At 33.9% G+C, this 12,651-nt stretch overlaps 2 protein-coding genes across 2 annotated transcripts; one reads left to right on the forward strand and one right to left on the reverse strand.

The window, feature by feature from the left end:
• Nucleotides 1-8,748: 8,748 nt before the first annotated feature.
• Nucleotides 8,749-11,130, forward strand: LOC145165418 (mediator of RNA polymerase II transcription subunit 10b-like). Its single transcript, XM_079084153.1, has 5 exons — nt 8,749-9,099; nt 9,258-9,338; nt 9,437-9,539; nt 10,750-10,839; nt 10,931-11,130. Exons 1-5 carry the CDS (start codon nt 8,855-8,857, stop codon nt 11,000-11,002), a joined length of 591 nt encoding a protein of 196 aa, XP_078940279.1. The 5' UTR covers nt 8,749-8,854; the 3' UTR covers nt 11,003-11,130.
• Nucleotides 11,103-11,924, reverse strand: LOC145165419 (uncharacterized). Its single transcript, XM_079084154.1, has 2 exons — nt 11,552-11,924; nt 11,103-11,454 (listed from the first exon to the last, which is right to left on the reverse strand). The coding sequence occupies exons 1-2, from the start codon at nt 11,846-11,848 to the stop codon at nt 11,230-11,232; spliced, it is 522 nt and encodes a 173-aa protein (XP_078940280.1). The 5' UTR covers nt 11,849-11,924; the 3' UTR covers nt 11,103-11,229.
• Nucleotides 11,925-12,651: the final 727 nt, after the last annotated feature.

Raw genomic sequence — 12,651 nt, forward strand, 5'->3', positions numbered from 1 at the left:
ACCCTAATTCGATTAATCCAAGATTACGGATGTTGCAGTACACCCTAGGTACGCATGGCGTAAGGACCATTTTTGCAAAACTTAAATATTTTGAGGCAAGAAGGAAAATACCTGATTGGCTGGGTGTTACAGTTAAGACCTTGTAAATATGTTGTGTCATGCTGGGTTAAAACATTTTAAAGGTTGGAAAGTAGGAGACGGTGAGGCGAAAAGGAAAATGTAAAACATTAAAGTTGGGAGGTGGAATGAAAAAAATACATAGCAAGTTTAGAAGACAAAATGAAAAGAGTTAGTGTTGGGAAGTAAAGGGGGTAGGTCGTGAGAATAAGTAAAATTAAGTCACTTTGAAAGTTTGAATTTGAATTTGAATTATTTAGTTTGGCCCACTACAAGTTTATAATATATAATAAATTTATAAAAATATGAAATTTATAAAAAATTATATATATTTAAAAGGGCATACTCAAGTTGTCTTCGAGTTAAAAGTCTTTGCCCTAACCCTACACGTTTAGTTATCGTATCGTGTCGTGTCACCTCGTTTATTTAAACCCGTTACTTAAATGTGTTGAAATATTTTACCCAGACCTGCTAATTTCGTATGGGGCTCGTGTCGACTTGTCATGCCGTGTCAAATTTTTTCAGGTTTAGTAAAAATGGTATTTCACATGTTAGCTAAAACAACTAATCATGCAACAGAATAAAACTACAATAACTAAAAGTATAATAATTATGATTTTTGATAGTCGTTATCAACCAACTAATTTTGATAAACCATAATACCAATTGTATAAGTATGATTTGTATATACTTAAAAGAGAAATTAAATTTTCTTCTATTTTTTATGCCTACAAATATGTTTATCAATTAAAATCGTGATAAATGTCATTATTCAACAATTTAATTTTATTTTATTTGATATATATTACTAATATTAAGGATGAGAAAATTTGAAAAATATAAAATGATGATCGTGAGTATAAATATGTAACGCCCGGTTCCTGGTACGTATTTTAAATAAGAATTATGCATTTTTACAAAGGGACTCGACGAGTTGGAGGCCCCAAACTCGTCGATTAGGAATTGGATATGTGGAAGCGGGACTTGAAGTCTACTCGACGAGTCGGGGAGCCTCGACTCGACAAGCAGGCCTGCCAGAGTGAAACCCTAATTTTCAGGGTTTGCACCCTATTTCAACACCTTAACACCCCCACTCTGGCCTCCCTCATCGCCTCCCTTAGTCCATAAAACCTTAACTCGAAACCCTAACCCATTTTGAGTGTTCTTGAGCCATTTTTGTGTATTGTTGGTGGTTTTGAAGCTTGAGAAGGAAGAAGAAGCTTGGAAGTTCAAGAGGAAACAAGTAGATCCAGTGTTTGTGCTCCATTTCCAGCCCATTTGAGGTATAAAGTTTATACCTTGACCATTCATCTATTAGATCTCTTCTTGGAGTAGTTTAGGGCTTTAAGGAGCCATTTTGGAACCATTCATGGGTGCAAGCATGTTTTGGGGTATTGACTTCAGATCCAGAGCCTTTGAGGGACTCCATGGCATAAAGGTGCCAACTTTATGGCCATGGGAGTCCCATGCATCCTAGGAACCACTTTTTAGGGCTTTTTGAGCTAAATATCCCATGCATGAACGTAAAGTTTGTAACTTTACGTGTTATATCGACCCTAGGAGGCCAGATCTATGTTTTGGATGCATTAAGCCCAAATGAAATCGACTGTATTGTTTTGGGATCATGGGGGACTCGATGAGTCGTTCTTAGGACTCGGCGAGTCGGGTCTTGGTTCCCCAACCTTCTCTGTTACTTAGCAAACTTGTTGAGTCTTGAAGATAACTCAGCCAGTTAGATGTGTCTTGGAATTAAAGGTCAATAACTCGATGAGTCCAAGGATGAACTCGCCGAGTCAGTAAGCAAATGTCCTAACTGTATGAAGGAGAAATCGACGAGTCCAAGGAAGGACTCGACGAGTTCAAATAGAAAGTCCCGATTCTGTCATAAGGAGAAACTCGACGAGTTAGAGGGTAACTTGACGATTCAGATCGCGAATTCGAGTTTCTCTGAATTATGGAACTCGACGAGTTGATGGATCAACTCGGCGAGTTGATTCAACCAGGATGTTGACTTTGACCAGGGCTTTGACTTTGACTTTGACCTTTATCCAAGATTGACCCTTAAAGGGATATGAATATGAAGGAGTAACTAAAGGAGACTAATATGTATAGGAGGTTGAGGAGAATTGATCCCGACACCGAGGATAGTTCAGTTACTACACGACATTGAGGTGAGTTACCTTCAAGTAGAAGTGGGTCTAAGGCTACAATGCCGACCCACTAGTAGGAGTTGTTTGTTAGATGATTGTCTTTGTGATAATTATCTGGTATGCCATTATCTGTTATGTTTGTGTGCTAGGATGCTCTGTGATACATGTTAGTAGGAGTAGGGGTGAAATAGTCCTCGGATACCGGAGAACTAAAGGTGGAGTGTTAGATCAAAATCTTGAATGGCTTAGATTGATCATGGCGTAATTGTAATTATCACTTGTTTCGATGGTATCTTAGACATTTTATTAATATTTACAAGGGCAAATTAGGAATTAAAAATATCAATCATAATAATCAATTTAACAAATTAAAAAAAACCCACACACACAAACATGTGTTTCTCACTTTCTCTCTCATCTCTCAGGTTCTTCACGACTCCATCATCCGCCTCCTTCCGATGAATATCTCCCCATGAGATCTTTCCGCCACCGATTTCCGCCAAGGATACCGCACAGACTAAGGATCGACGATCCACTCCATCTACCGCCTTACTCCTCCTTCCATCCTCCATCTCTACCTGTTCTGACAAACAACAACGACTACCAATCCACGATCCTCGTCTGTCATATCAACGACGTCAAATCCACGATCCAAGAGATTTACGTCATTCATTTTTATGTTCGATTGCAACAATAAACCGTCGAATCGCATTTGTGGATCACCTCTATCTGGCGAGGATCTTATACCACCAATGCCTTCTTTTCCAATCGCACCTCCGACCGCCACAAACTACACAAACATTGTCACATATGACTCCAACCTCCACAGTTCCCACCTATGTATCGATTATCAAGTAAGTATCATCAATCACTTCATGATTGAATTTGTTTTCATGACCTCGATCTGTTACATTGAAATTTTGCTAATCTGATTTACTTCAGTTTAATTCTATTCTTCCAATGTTGTTTGACATAGAATACTCTTTGAATCAAAACCACTGATTTTCGCGAGAGAGGAGATCTCCTTGTTCCGCTCACCACCTGTTCGATGAAATGCCTCAGAGGGTTTTGGGTTCTTTTGAGATCAGAAGAAGTGACATCACATGGAGATCATCCTTTTGCGAAAATTGGAATACATCAAGTGACATTTGCTATAACTTGCATTCTCGTTTTCACTTTATCGATTACTGTTTTCATCATATATTACAGCAGTCTAGTTCCAAATGTTTTTGTGCTCTAAAATTCAACAAGCTCTTACAATATTTTCACTATTTCTGATGCTTTGGTGCAGATCCCCCTTACCTTGAACCATTGTTTCTTGCTTATATCAGCTAGTTCTTTATCCCACTTCTTCTTAGATCGCCTGTTTGAGGTAATATTTCTCTTCAGGTTTACATAATAGAGGCAAAAATGATAAGAGTTATTAATTGATCAAAGATCAAATATGGTAGGAAAATAGGCATTCAACCATGTACACTTGGATACTGAGCCCAATTAAGCTAAATTTGTCCTTTTTTTATTATTTTTATAAAAAACAAAATACATCTTACTTGAAACTAAGCTGGTATAGTTCAGCAGTCAGCAGTCAACACTAAATGGCTATGAGAAATCTATGAATTCATGTTTAATTCAAGTTCAGAACAAAAGACAAGGAATTGTTGCATAGCTTAAAAACACAATATATTGGATGCAAAGATCTACTATTCCTTCCCCAGACCTCTAGTTAGCAACTTACCCAAATGAAAAAAGTCATTCTTAGGGACAAAAAGTCATTCATTTGACATGCTCCTTTGTTATTTTTACCTGTAACTTACCAATATCCATGTTCTCTTGATAGAATATGTTGATACACGTTTTGGTTGCTTTCATCTTAGCTAGCAAACTGATGTGATTGAACTTGATTTTTTTCAGGAACCGTATTACTTGCACAATTTTGTTCAATCAACATTCAACGCCTTTTCTACTGAAAAAATTAAAGGTAGAGACCATGCCACTTCTAGTTTATTAGTAACCAGAGTCAGCAATACTCTTTGGAGATCTTTCTTTCTTTTTTCCTCATTAAGTTGTGAATGGGAAATGTCTGTCTGCATAAAGTACTATATACATAAAGTCTTTTTTTCTAGACCCAATAAACCATCTGAACGGGACTAAATGACCATTTTACCCTTACATTTCAAATGTATTGATGATGCATTTTTCTTTCGCGCAGGTTCTACACTTGTTGTATCAGGTGATGGAAGGTACTACTCAAAGGATGCTATCCAGGTGCTTACATCAACCTTTTCTGTTGACTTATCAAGATTCAATGCCTGATATTTTATATATAAAAAATGCAGATAATAATTAAAATGACAGCTGCAAATGGTGCAAGACGTATCTGGGTTGGTCAAAATGGTCTTTTGTCAACACCTGCTGTATCAGCAGTTGTACGTGAAAGAGTTGGTGTTGATGTAAGTTTATCTGGTTTCAAGATATTTAATAGAATAAACTTACTAAATCAATAATTAATAACCTTTATATATTTAATTTTCTAGGGTTTTAAAGCAAATGGAGCATTTATATTGACAGCCAGTCACAACCCTGGACGTCCAATTATTAGTGAATTAGCTAAAGTTGTCATAACCGCATATGTTGATGTGAAGTGTGAGAGTGTAACAGGCTAACAGTGAACGGTTTCTTTGATGACCACATATAGTGCTTATTAATTTGAAGCATATCTTCAAAAGTTGTTCGTGGTCATTGAGATTGTGCTCTGAATCTAATCTTGACACATACCTGAGTGTTGTGGTCTGTGCTATTCTTGTACTTGGTATTAGTTGGTAGGAAGATGTTAACAACACATCAACATGATTAGTACTACCACCCAAACCCATGGATATGAATGTAGACCTCCTATCAAAACCCATCTTTGAATCTTTCATAAGATATAGCCCCACCCCATCCCACCCCACCTCACCTCACCTCACCCCACCTGTTATATACAGTCAAAAAGGTACACTTGAATCAGACTCGAGAGATGAACTGAAAAGAAAAACCCAAGAAAACATAGGGGTAGTTATGGGATTTTATATGGGGATGTGAACAGTAGGTTAAGGGTGGTGGAAGTCATGTAAATGTGCATGAAAGAAAGACTGTTGACTGCTGATATTGAAGCCTGCTACAAGTGATTTTATTGTAAGGGATGCTGGAAATTGCAGCCCTAGGTACATGCGGTGCACCATTAATCAGGTGATACATGTTGTCTTAATGTCTTTCATTTTCATCTACTTTTCTTGTGAAATGTTTTAATGTAAGATTGATTTTGTTGTTGTTTGTTTAGATTCCTTACACTTCAGATCTTTTAAACACATCTGACATGCAATTGGCTTTATTGGTTCAACCATTTGATTTATATGTATTAATTAATTAATACATATAAATTAAAATATCACGTCTTCATTTGATTTCTATACATCAAAAAACAGTATTCACAACATATAAATCATGAGCCAAAACACCTAAATCAACTAACAATTAAAATTCTCAGTTTTGGACCCAAAATAGCCACTGTTTAAATCTATTTTAGCACACTTTAAACCTGTATAACTTCCGTTTTTATTTCATATTACAGAAGTTCAGACTTTTATCTTTTTATAATGTACTTTTGAAGGTCCAAACGTTTTTCTACAATTTTATATGATTTTTACAAAACTGTCTATCAATGCAGCTAAATTCTGACCAGCTGGTGAAAAATGTGATTTTCACCTAAGTTATAAGCAACAACAGGTTATGAAAAAATTAATGGATAAACTAGATTCAAAATGGAAACTTTGAAAGTTTACGGATCATTAATTCGATTCCTAGTGATTTTTCTATAATTTTTCCAATACAGAGACAAATTTGTAATTTTTGCTGAATTTTCCAGCTTTGGATTTCAAAGGCTTTTTGAAAACTTAACACATTAAGCCATCACTAAGAACACCCATAAGGGTAAAAATTAGCCTCTTAACAGACGTGGCATGTCAAACAATAAAAATATTAATCCCACTCACAACCCACTCATCAAGGTACAAAATATTTGGTGGAAAACAAAGTAGGTTGCACAAATAGGAGCTTGGATTTCTTCCACCACCAATTCTCATAGAAGGACTTTGAAATATTGTTTTTAGGCTTATTGGGTGACTCAAAACATGATTTAATCTAAACAAACAACAGCAAAATCATGAGCACTCTTGTATTTATTTTTTTCTTTCTCTGTCTCTATTGTTGGTTTGTGAGTATGCAGAAAACAATTTTTTTGACTCCTTGGACATGCTTGAGGATAAAAGTTTAAAAATAGAAGATGATTCTGACTTGCCATCATGGTCAGGTGATGAACGTGGTGTCAGGGTTCTTATGAATGTTCATAGCTTTGGTGCTGTTGGAGATGGAGTTTTTGATGATACAAAGGTGAATATACATATATAGTCTTTCTTGAGTGTATTGATGGAGTCATTAAGGGGATTCTTTTTATTTTCATGTATGTTACATAACAGGCCTTTGGAGATGCATGGAAGGAAGCATATTTTACAGATTGCATTCATAGGAAGCAGTGCAATATATAATGATATATGCATGAGAACTCAACTGTAAAAATGGAAGAACAAGACTCGGAAGAAGAACAAGGATCTCCATGTGGATATGATTCAAAGTGTCATCTAATAACTCTTCTATCATGTCAATCATAATTGATAATGGTTCATGTTCGAATTTTCTTGAATTTTTGTATTTTCTGAATCATGGTGTGACTGTTATAAGTAAATCACATGTAATTCATATGTGAATTACATGTGATTCACATGTAAATCACAAGTAAATCACATATGAATTACATGTCATTCACATGTAATTATGAATTACATGTGATTTACATGTAACTATGAATTACATGTGATTCACATGTAAATCACATAAGAATTACATGTGATTCACATGTAAATCACATGTGATTCACATATGAATTATGTGTGATTCACATGTAAATCACAAGTGATTCACATATGAATTACATGTAATTCACATATGAATTACATGTAATTCACATATGATTCACTTGTGATTCACATGTAAATCACAAGTTAATCACATATGAATTACATATGATTCACATGTAAATCACTAGTGAATCACATATGAATTACATGTATATAATATCTAATTGACATATGAATTACACGTGATTCACATGTAAATCACATGTAATTCATATATGATTCACATATAAATTACATGTCATTCACATATTAATCACATGTAATTCACATGTAAATCACAAGTGAATCACATATCAATTACATGTGATTCACATGTAAATCACAAGTGAATATCATATGAATTACATGTGATTGACATGTAAATCACTAGTGAATCACATATGAATTACGTCAATATGCACACATGCATTTTGTGTGAGTGGTCTTTGTTAATTATTTTTTTTTAATTTTCTTGTGAATTTCACATTTAAATCTTAAAAGATACAATCACATGTGAATATCACATTATATAATCACATTTGAATCTTACATGATATAATCACATGTGAATCTTACATTATATATACTTGTGTATTTTTCTGAGTAATCTTGCATTAATCAATTTTTTTTTAAATTTTCTTGTAGGTTTTGAAGAATTTGTTGAAAATATTGAAGAGGTGAAAAGTGATAAATTGAAGAAAATATGGAAATCTTGGTATAAAGAAATGATAACACTATGATTCTTTGTAGTTTTTTTATATTTTTTTTGTATCGAATAAAATACTTGTATTATGTTTATAGATTGATTAATAAAAATGAGATTTTTTATAATTTACTTACGAATATTATAGTATAAGAAATATGCATATATTCATTTGAAAAAATATGCATATATGCACCTAAAACGTTGATTTTTTTGTTAAAAAAATGCAGTTTTGAAAAAAATCGCACTTTTTTATAAAAATTGCATTTTTTTTTTGAAAAAAATGCAGTTTTTCTGAAAAAAGATGCAGTTTTTTTGAAAAAAAATGCAGTTTTTTTGAAAAAAAAAATACAATTTTTTTTTCTAGAAAAAATGCAGTTTTTTTGAAAAAAAGATACAGTTTTTTAAAAAATATTTTTTTTTCATTTTTTTTGAAAAATTCATGTTTTTTGAAAAAAATTTAAAATTCTCCATTTTTTAAAAAGATCGATTTTTTTTTAAATAAATCCGAAATTTTGAGTTATTTTGTTAATTTTTAGACATTTATATTAATATATTAAATAACACAAAAAATTTAAACATTAAATGAGATTGATAAGATGACGATCATGTCCTTAACGAATTATTTTTGATCCAACGCTCCACTTTTAGTTCTCGGGTTCTCGGAAAACTTTGACTTCTCAACCGATCTCAACCCTATATATATATATATATATATATATATATATATATATATATATATATATATATATATATATATATAATAAAAGGAAATTAAGTGCATAAGGACCTGTTTAAAACCAAAACGGACGGTTGGTTACGGCCTTTGTATTGAAACCGGCGACCCAAGACCCTCAAGAAACCTCTCGATTTGTATTGAAACCGGAACAGGGATGGAATCCTCGCAGACCACCGGAGCAGCAGCCTCCGGCGGTAATGGTACGCTTAACCCCCAAAACAACGATGCTTCACCTGCTGAGTCAACAGTTACGGCAACTACTTCGTCATCCGACGATCCCAAGCAAAACCTAAACCAAGTCATCAATTCAATTCAGAAAACCCTAGGAACCATCCATCAGCTCTACCTCACTGTCTCTTCCTTCAACGTTTCCTCCCAACTCCCGCTTCTCCAACGCCTGTAAGTTCTTTACCTGTGTATTTATCAATTTGATGTATTTTCTTAACACGAGCCTGTTTCAAGATTGCGATACTGACTCGCTATGTCAAATAAATTCATAATCAAATCATCTGCTTTTACTTATGGAATCTGGAAAATTTTATTTTCTCTATATGCAGAAACACACTTGTTATGGAGATGGATAATATGGCGAAATTGTCGGAGAAGTGTAACATACAGGTTCCGATGGAGGTCTTAAAGTAAGAATACGATAGTCGATAGCTTTTCTATTGAAAACTCTTTATAATGTTTTAAATTGTAATTTTCTGGTGTGATTGAATGAGTTTATACTTTATAGTTTGATTGATGATGGGAAGAATCCTGATGAATTCACGAGGGACGTTTTAAACAGCTGCATTGCTAAAAACCAGATCACCAAAGGAAAAACTGATGCTTTCAAGGTTTGTATGGTCGTTCTGTAAAATATTTTTTTGTGAAAGTCTTTCGAGTTAGTTGTCCAGCATACTTTTTGCAACTTTTAGGCAGTTTAAGGTGTATCATGTTTGCTCTTTGTATCTGTGATCCTGGATTTTGAAACCACTTTAGGGTTTAGGGTTTAGGGCATACCTTCTTCTCTTCTTTGAAGGTCTCTATTGTGATTGTTCAATCAGCAATGATTAATTTTTGTAGCATCTAGGAGTTCCCTTAAATACACTTTCTTTAACGTATTTAGTCTAGTTAAAGCTGCAAGCTGACTCAAATGAGTAGAGTGTGACTTCCATGTGGCCTAAGCATATGATTCTTTTTTGAAGCAAGTTTCTTATATACATTGTGGGTGTTTGAACACTAAGAAATGGTGGTCTGTTAGAGGAATTCGCTGAATGCTCTGTTCTAAATGTTATGTTTCTTTTATTTAGTTGTATTCTTATAAATGCATAAAGCAATTCTTCCTGCTTATTTATTATTGCTGTACTACCCTCCTGCTCATTAGTCATTAGTTACAACCTAAAAAACTTGGAATCAAACCGAAAAAGAAAAACAAAACAAAACAGGACAAATTTTTATTTACCTTATTAGCAGATGCGACATCTTGGTAATTAGCATATATGTTTGAATCATCTATTAAGTTGTAGTGTAAATAAAAATGGCAACTTGTAGTGGAACACATATCATCTATGTATAAGAAACTCAACATAGTCTATTTACCCTTAACCACTAACATTTTAACCATCTGATTCACAGAATCAACATAGTAAATTACAAAAGAAAATGAAAAAACCAAATAATAATCTATCTAACTGTAGTAGCCACATAGCAATCAATAGTCCATAACCATAGTGGTGTAGTAGTAGCCAAAATGCCAAATCGCGATATAATGGATACGAAAAATAAAATAAATGTTAGAATGAAGAAATATGCTTCCTTCTTAAATGTTAGAATGAAGAAATAATGCAAGTTTCAAATTGTTGCAAGACTGAGAAAGTATATGTGTTTTATTGTAAATGAGGTATTTGGGCAAGTATTTAGAATTTAGATTAGAGATGTATATATATGTTTGTAGTTGATACATGGATAATCAATCTGCTATTCTGCTCTGCATATATATATATATATATATATATATATATATGATATTATGTACTAATATGTAGTATTTACTAATTACTACAGGGGTTGAGGAAGCATCTTCTGGAGGAACTTGAACAAGCATTTCCTGATGAAGTTGAAGATTATAGAGAAATCCGTGCATCTTCTGCAGCTGTTAGTTCTCTAATATCCAAAACCCTAACTCATGTTTACTACCTTTCCATTTCTTAAATCTTACTTGTAGTTTCATATAAATATGATGCAGGAATCAATGCGCCTTGCACAAGCACAAACCATGTTACCAAATGGAGATGTCAAGCTCAAACCTGAGATGTAATCCAGTCTTATATACTTATTGTTAAAAACCTTTCTTTTAAACTCTCTCTCTCTCTCTCTCTCTATATATATATATATATATATATATATATATAAACAGGTAAACATCAACGTTGATGCTTTCATTTATCTGGTTTTTTTTTTTTGTTTATATACAACTGTATGCCAACTTCTATGTTGTTTACTCCAGAAACAAAAGCGACACTCTACTCCTATCATCTCATCTCTTTAGAATTCCAACCACCTCTGAAGATCCATCCCCAAGCTGCAACCACCTTCTTCCCATTCTTCAATATCTGCAAATTTACTTTCTTCTCCAAGGTACAAAAATGGAACCCTAATTTCTTCTTTTTCATGGTTTTCCGTTTGTTCGTTGGTTATCCTATCTTCAGATTCTTCACTGCCACTGCTGCTGTTTCCATTCCTCTCCGCTGCATTTCTCAGCATCTCCAACTAAATCATTCATTAATTAATCTTTACAAAATTAATTACGTCTGAAAGAGCGAAACTATTTGGGTTGGGTTGGGTGGTTTTGAGGTAGGTAATATACCTGATTAAGCAGTGCCTGATTCTCTTTCTTGAGAGATTCAGACTTAGAAGCCAGCGACTCATAATTGAGCTTCAAGGTGTTGTACTCTTGCTCAATCTGCCTTGATTTTGATCGCGCTCTTTTGTTCTGGAACCATATCGCCACCTGTCGAGGATGTAACCCGAGTTTGTTAGCTAACTGGTGTTTCATCCTTAACTCCGGTCGTGACTCTGTCTCGAACATGTACTCCAAGAAGCTTATTTGTTTATCTGTAAATCTTTTCCGACTTTCGATCTTGCTCTTCCTGCCTTCTGACATTCTTTCTTTCGACTCTCTGACTCTCTCTTTAACAACTCTTAGCTTAGCTGGGAGTATTATGGTGTAAAGGAGTAGTGAGTATTTATTATATATAGTCCCTTCTTTTATGGGATTTCGAAGGAAGGACAGGTGTACGCGTTGGAATTGACATGGATCTTACCATCTTTGTCTCTTTCTCTTCTCCATCTATTCCCAATGCATTGATGACTTGTACCTTGTACCTCTACAGTCTACACACGTACATGTTATATTTGTGCCAAAGTTCTATTTTGTGTAGTGTCACTGTCGCCATACGTGTGTAAACCTTAGTTGGTTATAGACTTCTAGTTGTTCCAACAGATGGGAAAATATTTAGTTTGATGGTAATTGAAGCCTTGAAAGTACAAGTGAGTATAGCGTGGAGGTATTGGTGTTAATACTACTAGTGGGACTTGGTAGGTAATAAAATTGAGTGATGGTGGATGTGGGTCCCATCGCCTTTAATTGTATTGACCAAAAGGAAAGGAAGCAAAAAAAAAAATTGGTGAAGAAAGGAGTGACACGTTTGTGGAAAATGACAAAAGAGATAAGATACTATGTGCCAAATGGGCCAATAAGGTGAAGACTTGTGCGATGGGGGGAGGGATCTTGATAGCCATTGTGTTATTATATATTTATTATTATTATTTATTATATATATATATATATATATATATATATATATATATATATATATATATATATATATATATATATATATGTTATATAAATAAGAAAACGTGTACATGTAACCACTAAACGTTTTTTTTATTTGTTTATTCTTG

This window comes from Lactuca virosa, chromosome 3 (assembly GCF_052849685.1).
Source record: "Lactuca virosa cultivar CGN04683 chromosome 3, Lactuca_virosa_CGN04683_v6, whole genome shotgun sequence".
NCBI classification, from domain to species: domain Eukaryota; kingdom Viridiplantae; phylum Streptophyta; class Magnoliopsida; order Asterales; family Asteraceae; genus Lactuca; species Lactuca virosa.